Source organism: Cryptomeria japonica, chromosome 3, assembly GCF_030272615.1.
Source record: "Cryptomeria japonica chromosome 3, Sugi_1.0, whole genome shotgun sequence".
In the NCBI taxonomy this organism is placed as follows: domain Eukaryota; kingdom Viridiplantae; phylum Streptophyta; class Pinopsida; order Cupressales; family Cupressaceae; genus Cryptomeria; species Cryptomeria japonica.
The window spans coordinates 983,737,220-983,758,012 of record NC_081407.1 but is presented as its reverse complement, the minus strand read 5'-3'; the positions used below and the strand labels follow the sequence as shown (position 1 = coordinate 983,758,012).

Below are 20,793 nucleotides of genomic sequence, written 5' to 3'. Positions count from 1 at the left end.
CATGAGAGTAAAGTTAACTGTATTTTGCTGCTTGCCCTGATTTCTGGAAGATCGACCCTTAATTGAGCTCATCAGGACAAAGATCACTGATGGTCTTAGCCCCACGGCCGGAGAGTAGAAGTGCCAACATCAGATGAAGGAGGGACAACTGGAATTGGAGGTGGAAGAGGATCTGGAATAGGTGGAAGATTAGCATCATCCAGAGGAAATTCAGGTAGTGCATCATCAAATACAAAATCTGCATCATCCCTCCCATCGGGTGAACCAAATGGAAGACGAACACCTAAATCAGAAGCCTTCAAAGGCTGATCCTCAGAATTCTGTTCAGATGAGGAAAGCTGAAATGGTCCTCGATCTTCATCACAGACAACATCATGACTGAAGATGAGACGATCAGTGTCTACATCAATCAGTCGGCAAGCCTTGTGGTTGTCACTGTATCCTGTAAACATAAGCTTCTGACTCTTGGAATCCAACTTAGAGTGCTTGGCTTCTAGAATCCAAACATATACGAGAGAGCCAAAAACTTTCAAATGGTTGATCTTGGGTTTGCGACCAGTCCATGCTTCCTCAGGAGTCTTCCCCTTAACAGCATGAGTGGGAGACCTATTAAGGAGATAGACTATAGTAAACCCTACTTCTGCCCAATACTTCTTACAAACATTTCTATGTTTCAACATAGACCTAGCCATTTCTGTAATAGTGCAGTTGCGACGTTCTACAACGCTGTTTTGCTGAGGGGTGTATGGTGTGGTTAACTGACGTTTTATGCCATGTGTATCACAGAAAGTGGAGAAAGTAGTAGAACAAAACTCCCCCCCATCATCAGACCTAAGAGTAATAATAGAACAACCAGACTCGTTTTCTACCAAGGCCTTAAATTTTTGAAATACAGGAAACACATCTAATTTCTGTCTAAGAAAGTACACCCACATTTTACGACTGTAATCATCAACAAAAAGTAAGAAATACGTACACCCAGTAACATAAGGAGTATTCATTGGACCACATACATCAGCGTGGACCGACTGTAGTACCTTAGATGCTCGCCATGAGTCACCATCCTTGAACGGTGTCCTGTGCTTCCCAGCCTGACAAGCTTCATAAACTCGTTGATTCTGAGTTTGAATTTTAGGTAGGCCATGTACCAAATCTTCTCGAACAAGCTGAGCAAGGTAATGAATGTTCAGGTGACCATATCGCTGATACCATAGACGGGTGATAGAGGAAGATTTTGCTGCGAATGCATGCTCAAGAGAATCACTTGTATCCACAAGTCTGTAAAGACCATGATCCTCAATACCAACAACAACAACAGTAGTGCGTGTCGCACGATCAACAATCGAACACTTATGTGCAATGAAGATGACATCAAGCTGAGGAGAATGCTGCATAATCTGATTCACAGAGAGAAGGTTCAATTCCATGCCAGGAACGTAGTATACATTGAGGAATTTGAGATTCCTCCCATCAGATTGTATTTGAACGTTGCCCTTCCCGACAACGGTATACTCTTCACCTCTTCCAAAAATAACTAAATCAGTATAGGGAGAGAATTCTGTAAACCAATCACGCCTGTGAGTGAAATGCTGAGAAGCACCAGAATCAATATACTAAGCAGAAGATTTCACATGGTCTGCGGGTCTTTCAGCCATGAAGGCGTAAAAGGCAGACTCTTTTTGCTTTGTGTGCTCAACAACATTGGCTTTAGGCTGAGACCCTCCATGCTTCCGCTGTTCGGAAGCTATGCGATTACGACAATCCTTAATCATATGGCCATATTTTGTGACAATAGTTGCACTAAACCTTCTTCTTCGAACCATCCTGAGATTGACTAGAGCCCTTCTACTGAGAAGACTGAGATGATTGAGATTTGCATTTATCCTTGTGAAAGGATTTGGCGGCAAATGCTTGCTCTGAAGAGGATGGAGTGGCACCGCTACCAAACTATTGTTTCTAGCGATTCTGCTGCAAAAGTTTGGTGCACAACTCTGGAAATTTCAAATCAACATTCGTAGACGTAATGTTGAGAGTCTCTATGAAGTGCTCGTAGGATTTTGGTAGACTTTTTAGGGTTATTACTGCCATATCCTCTTCCTCCATTTTCCGATCAATAGCTTCGAGCTGATCTCGAATGTCCTTAATCTTTGTGAGATGCTCCTGTCACAAACTGGTTCTTCCATCATGATGGAGAACAACTGGTTCTTCAAAAAGAATGCCCGACTTTTGTCAGATGTCTCATGCAACTCTTTCAGATGCTTCCAAATTTCTGAGGCTGACTTGCCAGAAGCAATCAGAGGTAGCTGGTCATTTGTGACAGAGAGCTTAAGAAGCATGACTACTTCCCTATTGCGATCATCACATTTGTTTTGATCTGATCTGGCTGCAGCAGGACGAGATTCTTTGACCAAATCAAGATCATCATGGTGGTGATATTCGAAGATTGTCATCCTGCGTTGCTTCCAACTGTTATAATTTTTGCCTTTGAATCTCTGTCTGCCTTCCAACATTAAGCTGGTTAATGACGCCATCTTGCACGTTTTCCAATGCACAAAAACATTAAAAACAAAGGCAATGGCACGAAATTCGAGGCATGGATCCTAAAGCAGAGGTAGATGCAGGTACATACTTCAAAAAAATGAATTATGACTAACACGGGTTTTGGGAAAAATTTCCGGCTAACCTAGAAAAAACCGACAAAGACCCAAAAATCCTTGCGAAAAACCCACCAAGAATTTGTGATCAGAATGCAAATCCGGCTTGAAATGAAGGATTACAAAACAAAATCCTAGTCGGCTGTGTAAAAAACCCTAGGTCGACATAGAATGCAAGGGTGATTTAGCAGGAAATCCCAGAATATGATAGAGTTGTAAAAAAAATTAATCCGCGAACGCAAAGCAAATCTACCCAGAAACACAAAACCCTTGCGCGAAAAAAAAGATGTGATTTGATTAAAATCGCGCAGGTTATATAGCAGGTCGTTGTAGATTGCAGAAGAACGAAAACCCTAGTTGACGCCAGAAAAGGCCCAGAAATCGCGAAAAAATTCGCGTGGTGTCCAAAAAAAATCACGATTTAAAATCGCGTCAACGCACGCAGAAGAGAAGTCGTGGGTCGAAACAAAAAATCGTGAAATACTTCACGATTTTTTCCATGAAATTCGTCGCTCAAGGCCACTACAAATCTGCAAAGGAAAGAGTTTTAAATCGCACCAAATAAAGCATTTGTAGATGCCGAAAAAAGAACAAATCGCCCAGAAAAAACTTCGAAAAAACTTCTGAAATTTTTTCTAAAATATTCCTTTCGAATATTTTTTTAACAACAACGGTGTTTCTAAAAGAAACAATCGTAAAAAAATAGAAAGAAACTAAATTTACAATATTTACATCATTGACCATTAATTAACAATAAAGAATATTATTCTAATATTCTCATAATCACGTGCTGAAAACTATAAGCCAAGTCATTGTCAAACTTATCCATCATTGACTCATGCATTCCACCACAAGTGTAACTCCTCCCAACATAGAATGTAACTCCCAATGTTGAATATTGACTCTTATAACCAAGGGGGTCAACTCAAGCACTGCCCATTGGAGCATTAATTGCTCTTACTATTCTTGCAACTCTCTTACACATGGCTATAAATAGCTGGTCCAAGATGTTCAATTTAGTGTACATGTAACCTCTGCCTTCAATGCTCTCATACACTTGTCTCAATACAACTTTCAAGTGGTCTAGTGTGTCTCTTGAGGAATTTGATGAATCCTTTCAAAGTTGGCACCCCATTCCATGAGGGCAAAATATTATTACACATTATAATAATAAATTCTTACCACAAATGGGTTCTCAAAATTGTGTGATCAGAACTATAAGCCAAGTCATAGTCAAACTAATCCACCATCAACTAATGCATCCCACCACAAGTATAACTCTACCCAACATAGAATGTAACTCCCAATGTTGAATATTGACTCTTATAACCAAGGGGGTCAAATGATAAACTCAATTACTGCACAGTGGAGCATTAATTGCTCTTACTACTCTTACAACTCTCTTACACTTGGCTGTAAATGGCTGGTTCCAGATGCTCCATCTAGTCTACATGGAACCTTTGACCTCAATGGTCTCATACACCTGTCTCAATACAACTTCCATGTGGTCTAATGTGTCTCTTGCAGATTCTGATGGATTCATCCAAGGGCAGCACCCTATTCCATGAGGGCCAAATTTTACAACACATTAAAGTAATAAATTCTTACCACAAGGTTCTCAAAATCATGGGCTCAAAACTATAAGCCAAGTCATACTAAAATAAATTCTCCATTGACTCATGCATCCCACAACAAGTGTAACTCATCCCAATATAGAATGTAAGTCCCAATGTTGAATATTGACTCTTATAACCAAGGGGGTCAAATGATCAACTCAAGCACTACACATTGGAGCATCAATTGCTCTTAGTGCTCTTACAACTTTCTTACACAACTCTAAATAGTTGGCAAAAGATGCTCCATTTGTTGTACATGTAACTTCTGCCTTCAATGTTCTCATACACTTGTGACAATACAACTTCCAAGTGGTCTAGTATGTCTCTATAGGAATTTGATGGATTCATCCAAGAGGGGCACCCCATTCCATGAGGGCCAAATATTACAACACATTAAAATAATAAATTCTTACCACGAATGGGTTCTAAAGCTCACAGGCTCAAAACTGTAAGCCAAGTCATAGTCGAACTAATCCACCATCAACTCATGCATCCCACCCCAAGTGTAACTCTTCCCAACACCCAACATAAAATGTAACTCCCAATGTTGAATATTGACTATTATAACCAAGGGGGTCAAATGATCAATTCAAGCACTGCACCATGGAGCATTGATTGCCCTCATTATACTCTCTTACACATGGCTATAAATAGGTAGTCCAAGATGCTCCATCTAGTCGACATGTAACCTTTGCCTTCAATGCTCTCATACACCTATCACGATACAACTTCCAAGTGGTCTAGTATGTCTCTATAATAATGGTGCCTCCCTGTTCACGAAGGCCAAATATTACAACATATTACAATAATAAATTCTTACAAAGATTTGCAAGGTGTACAACACCTGGTCTTGGCATTTTGATCTTAAATTTAGATTTAGATACTTGTTATTTCATTTGGTTGTTGGGGTCCTGTTAATACTTCTTATTAACTATTCTAACTTGCTATACTTTTGAGTCCCATTTAAGTACTTTGGTCATTCATTGACCTGAATAATTTTTTTGATTCTTTCTAAAAAATGGATGAAAATGTTGTATTCATGGGTTCTTCATTGGTAAATCATAGGCAATAGTCATGCTAACTCAAAATTTTCTTTATTTTGGGACGTTGTAAGCATAGTTCACAAACTTGATGAGTTTCTAAATGCTTGAGAGATATTTTGCCCCGTGAATACTCACAAGGTTTGCTTGCTGTGTTTTTAGAAAAACTAGCTTAGTTTTTATAAAATCTTCCTGAGTTTTTCTAGTTGACTCGCTGTGCCAGCAACATGTAAAAATCATAGAAACAAGTGTGGGTTAATTACTGCAAAAATTCTGTTTTCTTGGCTTAATAAGCATCATTTTTTTTGTGTTTTAAATAATTATGAAAATGGTATGTGCCATGAAGGTCTGCGTAGTTTTGAAGATCTTCATTTAGGTCTGGTGGTAGGGGCTCTACCCCTCAACCTTGCTGTATATTGGAATAGGGAACATGCTGGGCACATTGCCCCTTGACCTATTAGGAGTGTTGCCCCTAGACCTGTTGTGACGTTTTCACACATTGCCCCATTGCAAATGGGGACTCCCTACTTTTTAGGTCCTCTTGGTCTTTTGGTTTTGGTTCTTTAGGTCTTTTTGCATCAATCCTTTCAGGCTCCCTAGGTCCCAAATGTTTTTTGATGAATTCTGATCAAGTCTGCAAGTCGTTTGAGCAAATTTGGTTGTCTGGAACTTATTAGGTCTATTTTAGGGTTTTTCCCTTTAGACTTAGGTTTCAGGTCTTTTCCTTAGGGTTTTGGAAAAATTGAACATTGCATTGAAGTCAAAGCCCTTCAAGGAAGCTACCAGTGAAATTTGGGTGAATTTTGAGCACTTACTATTTTTAGTAAGTTTCATTGTGTCTTGGATTGTCTTTATTTGGCCAAAAATCAAACTTTCTATTTTTAGTGTCATACCGTCTCGGTTTGCCCTAATTTTGATGTTTTGAAGCACTCACTATTTTTAGTAAGTCTATTTTTGGGAAGTTCAACACAGGGAGTGGTATTGACATTGAAGACAGAGCATTTGTGAAAATCCATGTCTAAATCCAGAAAGTTGAAAAAAGTAGGCTGTTGATCAAAGAAATAATTGTGTGAAATTCTTTCTTGAATTGGAAAAAGCACGAAAAATCTCCAAGGCACGAAAATCCACTTCAAATCCAAAAATGGCATTCCAAATTTGGAAAATGAGCAAAAAATGTCTAAGTCAGGAAAAAATGGCTAAATTCTAGTGAGTTCCTTCTCCATGGCCAAGTTGGGTTCCAGAAGAGGAAGGGCGCTAAATGAAGGTCTTGGAGGAGTTTTCCTCCAAGACAAAGAATCCTCCACTACATGGTTTCAGTGCTCAAGAGCATGGAGTGGGTGCCAAAAAGACCTTGTGGAGGAATTTTCCTCCTCCAACCAAATTCCTCCATCACATGAAAAATGCGCACAAGTCCTGGTGAGAGTGCCAAATAGGGATCATGCAAGAATTCCATCCTCCAGGCAAGATTCCTATACAACATGCATATTCCACCCATGGTTGAAGTATGGGCGCCAGAATGGAAGGAAGAATTTTCTTTCCGAGGAAGAATTCCTCCACCTAATGGAAAATGCGCTCCAGTCAGAGGATGAGTGCCAAAATGACCTTGTGGAGGAATTTTCCTCCAAACGACACAATCTTGCACCTAGTCGAAATTCCGCCCATGCATGGAGGTCGGGCGCCAAAGTGATATAATGAAGAAATTTCAAGTTTTTTCAAAATTCTTGCTTAAGGTGAATTCAACTCCTAGTCTAGGAGGGGAGCACCAAATCAAGGTGAAAGAGGAAATTCCAAAATTGTCCAAATTCTTCCTCCAAGATGAAATTCGCCCCTGGCAAGGATAGAATGTCCAAGGACAAAATTGAAGTGAAATTCATGGCCAAGGAGGAAAAATCCAATTTTTTTTTTAAATTTCCTTCTCAGGTGAAATGCGTTCAAAGACAAAATAAGACGTGTAAGCTCTAAATGGGGGAACTTTCTTGATTTTTCCAAATATGCCTAAGGAAGATGAAAAACGTAAAATTTGTCTAAGGCATGAAGAAATTTCTTCCTCAAGGAACTTATTTCCAAAATTTCTTCTCCAGTTCAAGATGTGCCCAAGGTTAGAAGCAGGATGTGAAAATCAAGGTTCACAAAGAAAAGTTCAAAATTCAAAAAATTTCTTCCTCAAGGAGGAATTGCGCCGAAGATGAAGAATTTCAAGGCATGGGAAAAATTGACCAAGAGAGAGAATTCTTACTCTCTTGAATTTTGGAGCTTGAAAATGAAAAATTCCTAAAAAATAGGAAAAGTGATTGATTGGTTAGAAATCTCCTTCAAGATGAAGTGTGCATAGGAACACAAAGATTTTCCTCTAGGACAAAAAATCTCTCTGGAAAGATTTTCCCTTTCCAAAATTTCCAGGTGTACAGGAATCCTTTAGAAGTGGAAAAGATTGTTAAAATTCTTCCAAGGCAAGAAAATCTTCCAAAATGTCTTTTGTGAGCCCGAAATGGAAAGATTCTTTTAAAGGATGAGTTTGCAACATGCAAAGAGAATATTCCGTATTAAGAAGCACAACTCGAAAAATTATAGAAGATCCTATGATGGCGGGGTCCACTTGCATGGCAAGAATCTATTGAGTGCATGGCAGCATGGTGGTGCATTCATTACTGTGAATATTTGACTAAGGTGGCGGCTAATTCATTGCATGGAAGCTGTTGTACTTAATGAAATGGTGGAGCATCTTTTGCATGTAATTGATTATGGAGATGGTGGTGCATTTATGCACAATGGACACCATTTTTGGTAGTAATGTAATTGATTGCTAATGGACATGATGGGTCATTAATGTTTATTCCCACCTTGTTGCATCATGTGTGTGGAATCTTTTGGGTCAAACCCTAATTAGGGTTTTTATGTAAGCAAGGCTGGAGGCCTATATAGGGGTGACCCCTTCATTTGTAAAGAAGGGAGATTTGTATGAAATTGTTGCGATAAGCTATTGAGATAATAACATTGATGCATTGTTCTCTGATGGTGTTTTCTTAAGTTATTTTTCAAAACTTGCATGGTTTCACCTTCCTCACTTAGAATAGAAATTTATTTTCAAGCATTTAGATGAACAAGGTTGATTGCAGTGTTTTAAGGTCAAGATCGCTTGCTCATACCTTTTGTTAATAGATGATATTTATCAACAGTGCAAGGTTGGACTGAGCTATTTTATGTGTGTGCTTAATTTGAATTGTGGGGTGAACATTGTTCTCTGATGGTGTTCATCAATGGTTTAAAATCCTTCAAGCACAACCTTTGAAGATTGCACCCGCTTCATGTAGTTGTCTTCTAGTGGCGAAGTGAATTGTGGTTGATCTCATCCGAAGCATTGCTTTCTATTGAGTTCTTAGATTTAGCTTAGTCTTCCTAAACCCTTTCCCCTTTAATTTCTATTCATTCCAATTCAGTTCATTCGAAGCAAAAGCATCGTAGAATTGCTATATCCGGTGATGAAGTTTCAACCATAGTAAAGAAGTGAAAGAATGATTCAAACGTAAGTCCCCTTGGATTACCAGCAAAAATTAAAGTCAAACGACTCTATATCCACAATAAAGTCACTAGTATGTAGTTGGAACCTTGGAGTCAATGTATGATCTTCTTGCAACTTTGCATACATTTGATTTTGATCAAGAGATGATAAAGTGACTGTTGGAAAACTTTATTCTGTGTTGGTGTGGTCACAAAACACACGTCAACAAGACCCTCACAAGGGGTGTTGTCCCCAGACTGCCACAGGGGCACTGCCCCTCAACCTTGTGAGGGGTGTTCCCCATAGATCCCCACCAAACTCATTTGATACATTTTGTATTTTTAATTTGCATAAATTTATGTTTTTTTTCAAAAATCTAAGTCTTTTCTAAGTTGCCGAGTACTCTTTGAGTCAATTTTTTTTGGCTTGCCAAGTACTCTTTGAATCTCTGTCTGTGAACTATGGTTGTAAGGATGTCCTTTGTAAGTGTGTGGAACTATTTTTTTGTACAACAATTTGTCTAAGGAAAATGATGAAAACACTAGTAGGTTTAATTGACTTAAAATAGACTGTTTTTTTTCTTGAATTTCTAGAATGTAGCATATTTGAACTCATGGTTCTGTTTGATAAACTCAAATCGAGAGAAATGTTTTTTACGTTTCTCTAAGTTTCAGGATGGTAGAGATTTTAATTGACTTAAAACTAGTAGTTGAATAGTAAAAATAAATAAATAACCCAAATAAGTTAAAAATTATTCTAGTTTAAATTGGTTCTTATTTTATTTGCTTTGATGCTTAAAAGTTTATTTTGAAGCATTAAATATTACTGTTGGTGCTGTATCCTGCTAACAAGTAGGATTTACGAGTAATCTGATTATTTTTATTGACCAAATAAACTCATAATAGTAGCTATCCTTTTCTGATTTTCTATTATTCTTTTTTTGGAACTAAACACTCATAAAAATTCAAACAATAATAGTCCAAAAGAGTTTGCATGCATTGTATAAAATGCAAAACTGTCCACATGCAGTGAATAGAAAGCAAAACTGCCCACATGTATTGAATAGAAAGTACAAATTTGCTCAATATTTTGATACAATAAGCCACATTGAAGCATGCATTTGACACAGCCAGCATTTAGAATGGTGCAAAGTAAGTAGTTGCTGTTTTTGTTTAACTTTTTTATGCACCAAAATGCTGTAGGCTGTCACATCCCTGGGATGGTCGAGGGACATCGTGATGACCCCTTGGCTGTCCTGGGGATGCCAGGGCATCATGGGACATTCTATAAAAGCAGGTGATGTACTACTTTTTGGGCATTATGGGGATGCTCTTCTTTTTTTTTTGACAAAAAGGAATGCACAAGGGACATCTGGGACACCATCTGGGAACTGCCCCCATGGAACACTGTAATTATGTTTCATGACTAAGGACTTGGAGTTTTGTGAATGCCATAGACATGAATTTGACATCTGCATCACTTAGGCTTTTCTCAATTACCTTGTCATTGATATTCAGTTCTTAAGTTATGTGAAATATCTACATTACTTTCCTCTCAACAACTGTTTTCTTCTTTTATGATCATTTGTTCATGATTTCCAGGCGTTCAACTACAGTGAAAGCATTCCCTCCAGCTCCACCTCTTTCTAGTTATGGAACACGGCCTATGCTACAGAAAATGTGTATCCAAATTGGTGCACCTCTTAAACAAGTGCCAATGCAGCAACAGAGGGCATCATCTCTACATTCAAGTGCAACTTTGGCAGAAGGATTTGCCAATCATGTTGCGAATCCTATAAAGTCTACATTGACTACTGGATATGGGTTTTCTGATGAAGCTGCAAAGAGTAAACTTAAAGACCTTAATGAAGTAGTTATTTATTGTAGCAGTGACTTTGTGACAACATCTAAGAAAGCCCATTTGAGAATTCGTCGTGTTAGACTATTGGGATTAGAGGTATGATGCAATCGTCACAATCAATGACAAACTACTGCAGAAATATTTGAATATTCCGATCATAAGTCAATGCTGTATCAGTTTTATTCCTCATTCATAATGCAAGCAGCATTTGATTTTCTATTTGTCAGTTCTGCAGGGTGCTGGAAAGACTTCTTTGTATCGTGCATTATTAGGACAGGTTCGAGAAATGACAAATTTTAATCATGAGGATATCCTTCCAGAAACTAATTATCAAGAAGATATTGCTGGAGGAATCAGCTTCATTGATTCTGTGGGAGTGAACTTACAGGTATTCTTAACATCTTAGGTAGTGCGTCCCTGCACATTTTTCTTCTGCAATGTTTTTTTTATTAGTGAGTTCTGGGCATTTACTGGACCCAACTAGTGAGACCATGGACATGGATCTCATCAACAAGCATTAACTCTGTCCATGTCAGTAAACTCAATGGTCCATTAGGGACTTGAATCTGTGTGGCTGATTTAACATTGCACCATGCCCGTAACAGCATTTTCTTCTTCTATGTCACTTCCATATAGACACTTGTGATTACATACTCAGATACATTTCATATCTGTGTTCAATGGTGACACATCCCTATTCCTCAGTTCTCTATTATCTCCTTAAATAGGAGGACGTGTTATCTCCATGGGCCCCCATGTACTTAAAAGGGACAAAATACCTATACGTAAGATCTAAATCCTAATGTGGTCTCGAGAAAAATCTTCCATCTTGAAGAGCAAACCATGTGTCGTTCAAGTTAAATTTTCATGCTAATTTGTTTATTTTTGTGCATGCCTTCCTTTTCTTCTACCCTTTTTCCTGTCCCTCATTTCCTTGTTCCCCACAAAAGCGAATTAATGGAAAATAATCTTATGGTGATTGTATTGGTACCCCTACCAAACTTCACCTTTCATCCAGTTTGTAGTAGCCCTAGTGCAGAAAGGAGGATGGAATGTGAAGGCTGGAATTTGAATGAAAAACGGTTACAAGGGAAGTGTGTAAGATCCAATGATGCTCAAATGGTCAATTGGGCACCATCGTTCACAAACTTGAACTAAACTTGGATTTAGCAGTCCAAATTTTTTTGGACTTTGATAAATCTTGGCAAAATTCGAGAACTCAATAAAACACTTAAATTTCTTAAAAACACAAATTTAATGTGAAATGGAGTTACAAAATAAATCAAATGAGTTTATAAAATGTCAGAGAAGTATTTTTTATTAGATTTTAATACAAAAAAAATAAAAATTACAAAATTGCATTATCATGTGAATATAATAGCTAGCTGATGACTATTATGAATCTATGATTGTGTTTGAAAATCATCTTCATAAATTACATATTTAGGCAAGATACAAATTACAAGATCCTCTTCCTTGTTCTAGTGAAAAATCGGGGAGAGGGTTTAGAACTACTCTTCAATTCAATTGCGTTGCCTTGGTTCGCCTAGAAGCGTGCCCTTGCAACTCCACCCTTGTACTAGATGGTGACAAGTCCTCTATTGCATGTTGGTCATCATCTACAATGATGTCATTCAGTCCAAACTCTCTTGATTTTGCTGTACTTACACACTCCATAACTTGCCTTTTGAAATAAAAAATAATGTCCTCTATGAACATGGAGGTCTTCGCATCCTACACAAGCTAGTTGTCGTAAAGATCAATGTTATCCAAGCTTATAAGCTTCTACGCAGGGGTCCACCTTTCTTGTGCAAAGCCGAAGCTTGTATTGCACAAAGACTAGATCATTGAGGTGTTGTTAAGCCAATTGATTGCATTTCTTTGTGTGAATGGCCTAAAACAAATTCTAGTCGCACTCACATCTAGAAGTGCTATAAGGTTGAGACAAAATTTAGAGGGCAGCTTTTGAAGATTTGGGGTATTTTTGAAAGGAAATCCATCATGCACTTCTAGTAAGTAAAGCTTCACAAACAAAACTTTGACATAAATGTAGAGAAAAACTATGCCCATAAGTTGGAAATAGGACATAGGCATTTTTTGTTAGTGTAAATAGCGTAAGTTTATGTAAGGTTTTTTCATACTTTTTTATCTCACCCCATGTGGTTGAGACACATATCATCATTTGAGACACTTTGTGCAAGCATATTTGCCCCTTGCCCACACATTTGTCAATTGAGCTCACAAGTGTTACATCTTTGGAGGGTAGTCTGAGTTTCACTCACACCTTCTCACCTGCTCATCCTTGCTTGTATATGCAAGTTTGATCGTTATATTTACACACTCTGATTTGTATAGACATGCTAGCAAAATATGAATTTCAAATCCATGATAACATCACCCAATAGATCATAAAGATGCCTCAAAACCAAGGATGAAATTGACCACTTTAAACTAGCAAAGGATAATCACTACTTACTCTATAATAGAGCATTCTAATATCAAAATGTCCAGATAATAATATCAACAGTAAACAGCCATGAAGTTTCTTATCAGAAACAGCCTAGAAATGTCTTTAAATAAAGATTTCACAAATTTCAATGAACTCTCCAATCGTAGAAAACTAGTGCAAAACTTGTAAATAGCTTTAGAACAAATGCAAGCTCTAATTGGATTTACCTCCAAAGATGCATCGCGAAAGAGGGTTTTCGTCCCTGCTGAAACCTTTAGTATCTTGTTGATCCCTTTGTGGAACTTTAGTGAAGTGAGGGTTTTCGTCCTTAGCTCTAATCATTTATTGGGGTTTTCTTCAATAGAGAAATAAGCATTCTTCTAAATTCTTCTATATCTCACAAATGAGACCTTAGCCTTCTTTTAATAATCTCGTGATCGTTTTGGAAAGTACAATATAAAATCACTTTATAATTTAATTAAATCGTATATCCCCCAAAGGTGATTTATTAAAATAATTAACTATTTTGGGCACTTTAGTCACATAATTAAGACCCAATATTTAAAACTTTCCATTCTCTTTCCAATGAGCTATTATTTTGAGGTGCCTTTAAATTATTTTAATTAAAATGACAATCTTAGTAAAAAATTATAGCTCAATATTGCACTCAAGTTGCAGAAATGACCGAAATGCATCGGAATTGAAAATTGACTACAAAAGAGTGATATTGATGATGGATGCTGATAATTGGGCTCGATTGGGTGACTTACTATAAATAGATGCTCTCTCCAAGAATCTTGGAGAACACACCATAAATTGGAAATAACCTCAGATTGTGCCCTCTAATCACCCTACACCATTTGAGTGTTAGAATAATATTTAATATTATTACTGTTGATGGTCAACAATGTAACTGGCTGTTAGACATCTTAAATGCCTACAGTAACAGGTAGTTAGAAGTAGGTGTCTTCATTAATATCTACAACATTTTTTAATCTCTATATATTGTAACCTTTTCTCAGATAATAGTAACTAGGTTTTTCACCAGTGAATCATCTCTAATTTTTACATGGTATCAGAGCTTGGCTAAGGGGAATTAATCGAAAATCTTGTCCTATTCTAATATTTTCGAAATTTCTTCCAAACCCGTCTAGGGTTTTCTATGCTTGGCTCTTGTTTTTGCGTCGGTTTTCGTGGGTTTGCTCAAGGGCATTTTTGCCCTACCCACGTCTGTGTCTTGTCTCAAAAAATCGCACCCGTAAGGTTTTTTTTTGCGCCTTGTTCCGCATTTTTTGCTGAAAATACCTAAATCGCAACTTGCAAATCACGATTTTCGTGTTTTTTGGCACCCTCAGCCTGCTATCTTCGGCCCTACCCATGTCTATTATTTTTCTGGCACGATTTTTTTTCAGAAAAATTGCGATTCATCCCGCGCACTTTTTTTCCAGACGACGTGATTTTCTTTTCGTGATTTCCGCGGATTTTCCCTACATACGATTTCCGCGATTTTCGGCTCTTAGTTTTTGCCTTTTTTTTTGTGTTTTTGCAGCGGTTCGAGTTTCTCTGCATTTTTTTTGTAGATTTGCGTTCCCGATAGTTTTTTTTCTGCGATTTTCCTGATACGCGAATTTCCTTTCACGTTTTTTCGCGTCACAAGTTTTCGGTTTCACGTGATTGCGGCTACTTGCGACTATGGTTTGGCATTGAAAAATCACGATTTTCCTGGCGCTATCAGTGTGTTCGCATTTTCTGGTTGCAAAATTGTTGTGGGTTTTTCCCACAATTCTCTGGGTTAAAATTTTTTGGGTCTGTAATTTTTTCTACCTAGGGTTTCTGCACATTCGCCTAGGGTTTTGACCCTTTGTTTCAAGGCGAAATTTTATTCTGATTGCAGATTCTTGCTGGGTTTTTCAAAACCTCAACTGGGTTGCTTTCAAAATTTTTTGGGTCTTCTGGAATTTTTTTGCCTTGAAAACCGTGCTAGGGTTTCAGTTTGTGTTCAAGAAATTGACTTGCAGAATTCTTTAAAAATCCTCTGTTTTCATCTACTGGTTTTGTCCCTTGGAATTCGTGCCTTCACCAGTTTGACCTCAGGGTACGTGATGGCATCATAGAAATAGGACTCGGACTCTGCTTGGACTCGGCAAGGCCCACCCAGACTCGGACTCGGGACTCAGAATCAAACTCAGCTGGACTTGGGAAAGTGAAAAACTCAAGAAATTTAGAGATTTTTAAAGATTTAAAACTTGTTTCATGCACCCTTCATTGAATACACCTTAAAGACACAATAACATCATCAAACTCGACTCATTTGATTACATATACAAGTATACATCAATCACATAAGCATAAATGCAAATTGTAGCTGAAGGAAATAACAAACATAGATATATAAATAGTCAAATGTATACGATATTACAAAACTCATGGAATAAAAAATCCATGTCATCATATGATCATCATCAAATGTTCCATACAAATACCAAAGGTAATACAACTACAAGCCTATGGCTCAGAGGAGCCTGCACCCTCCGGCCCCGGCCCCCTGCGAAGGCGTCTAAGGTAGGTCCTAGATGATTCGACAACAATAGCTGCTCCCCGTGACACCATGCCATGCTCACCAACATCAGGAACATCTGTGTCACTATCTGCCTCTGAATCTCCTGTCTCTGCTCGTGCTCTTCGCTCCTCCTTTGCCATGGCTACAGTCTCAGCCTCTATATCTACCTGGTCGATCCAATTAGTGTCAGATTCGGAGGTTAAATTTTCCCTACTATCGACATAGTTTCCCCCCATATGTTTTGACAGGGGTTTGGGGGCAGCACCCTCAAGGTGGGGTCAAGGGGCAGCCAAAAATACTTTTATATTTTAATAAAGGCGTCGGGTGTTATTTTTCTATTGGTTGACATGTTGTAACCCTAATTTTTCTCATTCTCAGGCGGAGGTTGTAGTGAACAAAGATGCGATCATTCATTTAAAAAAAACTTTTTAAAATGTTTTTTTTTGTTATTTTATTTAACTCAGCCGGTGGCTGAGTTTCAAGCACTGGACTCGCCGAGTTTGGTGATTTTAGGCCAAACTTGCCAACTCGGCGAGTCTGGCGAGTTCACCCCCTGGACTCGGACGAGTTCGAGTTCGAGCTTGCCAGATTCGGGGGCATAAATCGTACTCGGACTCGCCGAGTTTGGCGAGTCCTGGGTGAATTTCCGATCTTTGGATGGCATCTCTGACAAATATAATGCTCAAAAGTAGCAAGAAGTTCAACGGCCACAACTACAACACCTAGAAGTAGCGTATGTTAACAATTTTTGAGTACCGATGTCTTGATGCAGTTGTTCTAGGCATGTCTCAACGTCCAACAACTGTCGGAAAAGATCAAGACAAATGGGATGAGCGCAACCGCAAAGTCGTCATGCTCATTAAACTCTTCATCACCGATGAGCAACTACCTCAGGTATTGTCTGACAAAACAACGAAGGAGATATGGGACCATTTCAAGAGTCTCCATGAAACCTCTAAGAAGAGCCGAGCATTCTTTCTAAAGAACATGCTCTTTTCGATTATGATGGACGAGAGGACACCTCTGCAGGATCACTTGACCAAGATCAAGGACATCCGTGACCAACTTGAGGCGATTGGTTGCACAATGGAGGAAGAGGACATGGTCGTCATCACACTAAAACGTTTGCCCAAATCTTATGAGCATTTCATCGAAACGCTCAATATCACTTCCACTGACATCGATTTGAAGTTTTTCGATCTTTGTAACAAGCTTTTACAGCAAGATCGGTGGCGCCAACAGTTTGGAAGCGGTTGCAGTTCCTCCATTGAGCAAGCGTTCTCTGCCAAATCTTCTGCGAAGAACAAAGGGAAGGCTCCATCTTCTCAGTCAAAAGGCTCTGGTTCTTCTCAGGACAGCAAGAAGAACGTTCAGTGCAATTATTGTCATAAGTTTGGTCACATGAAGGCCGAGTGTCGAATTCGTTTGGCTTTTGAACAGAAGAAGCACGGAGGGTCTCAACAAAAGGCAAATGTCGCAGAGCACTCTGAGCAGAAAGAATCTGCAATTTATGCTTTTATGGCCAAGAGAACAGCAAATCCAATACACTGTTTTGCCTGGTATATTGATTCAGGGGCTTCGCGACACTTTACTCATCGTCGGGATTGGTTCACGAAATTTGAACCATTCTCAGATTCAGTAATCTTCGGATGAGGAGAAGAGTACACAGTTGCTGGTAAGGGCACTGTTCAGATTCACTCAGGAGGTAGAAATTTAATTTTTCTTGATGTCTACTATGTTCCAGGCATGGAACATAATCTCCTCTCCGTTAGCCAGATTATGAGGCATTCTCCTCATTTAGATATTGTCTTCAATTCATCCATTTGCAGCATTGTTGATAGGGAGACTCGTACTACAATTGCTATGGGACTTGAGGATCATGGTCTGTATAGACTTGCTGATTCCGGTGATTCTTAGGAACACGCTTTGGTTGCTCGGAGTACATCCATGAGAACACTTTGGCATAATTGTTATGGGCACTTAAACGTGCACTATCTCTCTCAGTTATATCGGGAGGGTTTGGTTGTTGGTCTACCTGAGATTCAAACTCAAAATCATGGAGTTTGTGCAGCCTGCGAAGTTGGAAAGCAGCATCGGACACCATTCTCAGATGGTGATTCTTGGCAAGCCTCCAAGGTCCTTCAATTGGTTCACGCTGATGTATGTGGGCCAATGAACACTCCATCTAATACTGGTTGCAGGTACTTCTTGTTATTTGTTGACGATTTCAGTCGTAAAATATGGGTGTATTTTTTGAAAAATAAATTAGATGTGTTCAGGTAATTTCAGCAGTTTAAGGCCTTAGTTGAGAAAGAATCCGGTTCTTAGATTGTCACTCTAAGGTCAAATAATGGGGGGGAGTTTTGTTCCAATGACTTCTCTAAATTTTGTGCTACACATGGCATTAAACGCCAACTCACCACACCATACACCCCTCAACAGAATTGTGTTGTTGAACGTAGAAATCACACCATTATTGAAATGGCTCGTTCTATGATAGAGCATCGCAATGTTCCTAAGAAATACTGGGCTGAAGCAGCTTACACCGCAGTCTACCTTCTAAATTGGTCACCTACACATGCCGTCAAGAAGATGACTCCTGAAGAAGCCTGGTCAGGACACAATCCTAAAGTGGGCCATTTGAAAGTCTTCGGTTCTACCGCTCATGTCTCGATTCCAGACACCAAGCGTGCTAAGCTAGATTCAAAGAGCCAAACACTTATGTTTACTGGTTACAGTGACAACCACAAGGCCTACAGGTTGATTGATGTGGAGACAAATCGTCTCATTTTCAGTTGTGATGTTGTGGTTGATGAGACTACTGGTCCATTTATGCCTTATACTAGTCCTAGTCTTGCGACTCAGTCTGTGAAGACTTTTGATGTTGGTGTGTTAGAAATTAGGATCTTAGGATACTAATCATTATAAACAAGATTATAAAGTAAATGAAATATGAAACATACATGCAAAATGTACACATTACACAAGATATACATGGGGAAAATCCTTTCGGGTAAAAAAACCCCATAAAGCATCATTTAATTAAAACACTTACAAATATAGTCTATAATAAAATAGACATGAACCTGGGGACACTCCTCCAATACTTCCACATGACCAATAATACCTCATATGCATAGTGATACAACTCACAATAAAGCTCCAAATTCACACACCTCTCAAATGAGAGAGAACCTCCTTAAATATAGGAGGAAGGGTGACTTCACTAGTCACACCTTTTCAATAACCCCCACTTATAAATAATTAATAATTAACAATCTAATAGTTATTAGATTATAATTATTTCAAATGGGATATGCTTATAAAGCATATAATATATAAGGTTTTATAACCTTATATTAGAACATTATATATAAATGTTATAAGGATGTGATCCCTAATAACATTATGTTCTAACACTCCCCCTTAATGTTAATAGGGGATCACATGTCAATTTCCATAAAAGAAAAAATGAAGCACCCCAGTAACGTAGGTCTTCTTTGACAGTGATAAACAGGGACACAAATATATGCCAACATGAAGATCATGCATTCTGGACTACATGAAAGTCATCTTGTCATAATTTATAATCCCAATGTTTTAAAAATGATGCTATGAGGTCTTAAAAATTATATTGGAGCCACGGTCCCCTCAAATTAGCCTCTCCCCAGGTTCATTACATAGTGCCCGTAGGTCTTAATACAATGCTTTTACAAGTGGAAGTTTTACAAGGAGAAGAATTTACAATATGCCCGTAGGACTTAAAAAAAATCTGCCCGTAGGTCTTACGATACTGTGCCCGTAGGATTTAAAAAAAAAGGATTTAGCCACTAGGTGGTGTCATTGACATGCACACTCCCCCTCAATGGCATCACCTAAGGCCAAGCATTATTTGAATTTGGAGCATATAATGCCTAAAGGTCTTATGCCTATTAGGTCTTAAATCTAGGATTTAGCCACTAGGTGGTGTCATGTACACTCCCCCTTAATGGCATCACCTCAAAGCCAATCATTGCATAGAGGATTTCAAAGTGATGGCTAAAAATATAATATATAGTATGTGCTCATGATCTTCAAAGTGTCTTTATTATAAAATGCTTTCACTTGAGTGAGGTGCCCATGATCTTCAAGGTGCCTTTATTATATAATGCTTTCACTTGAGTGAGGTGCCCATGATCTTCAAGGTGCCTTTTTTATAGAATGCTTTCACTTGAGTGAGGTGCCCATGATCTTCAATGTTTATTTTGATCTTTAGAAATGATATTCTCTAGAAAGAGTAAAGTAACTTCAAGTAATATAGTACTTTCATATGTATCCAAATGGAATTCTTCAATAAATCTTCAAGGCCATATTGATTCTTCAAGAGCTACATTCATAGTTTGTCCATTTGATTGAAAGACACATAGAAGATAGTCTTCTTATTAAAGTATTGCAGCATCCATGTAATAGCATTTGCACCATATGTTTTGAAGGCATAACCTCGCCATAGAAGAAACAATATAGTTAGTAACATAGTAATCAACTTCATTTTTGGTACAAAGAAAGAACATAATATCATTTTTTTGTCATTTGGCAAAGATCATATAATATTCCTTATAAAAATATAGTCCAATGATTGGTAGAAAGGAGATCAACATATATTTTCATGAGAAATAATTTGTTGTCTTGCTTAAAATACAAAAATAGACATGCTACTACATATAGTAATGATCCACAAAAAATTAAGCAACGGGTGAGCTATCCTTTCTAGGTTTGCTCCCCAGACAGTTTATAAGGGCGATAGTCACCCATTTTAAATAGTATGATTGAAAAAAAAGGATCAAATATAGAATAGAATAACAAATCACTTGGATCTCCAAAAAAAAAATGCTAATGAGAAATTTTTAAATTTACTTATGAATATTTAATAACCTTTATATTTCATCGGTAAATATTTTATCCTCTATCTATAGATGATCATTGTGATAATTTGATAGTAAATCATTCATACATCAAACATAGTACAAGTAGGAATATCCTCAATGTTAATATAATGCATATCCTTCATCAAATACTAAAAAAATTAAGATAATTCATGATGTTCCTTCCCTTTATTCCTTCGTATGTGACATTTTA

General features: G+C 38.0%; 1 protein-coding gene across 3 annotated transcripts in view; it reads left to right on the top strand.

Annotated features, from left to right (window-relative positions):
• The window catches only part of LOC131076201 (uncharacterized), a 109,903-nt gene that overhangs the window by 53,156 nt on the left and 35,954 nt on the right, over positions 1-20,793 (top strand). For all 3 annotated transcript variants that reach the window (XM_058013256.2, XM_058013255.2, XM_058013257.2), the window contains exons 11-12: positions 10,411-10,765; positions 10,905-11,057. In XM_058013256.2, coding sequence (XP_057869239.1) covers positions 10,411-10,765; positions 10,905-11,057 — 508 coding nt within the window. The remainder of the gene's footprint in view (positions 1-10,410; positions 10,766-10,904; positions 11,058-20,793) is intronic.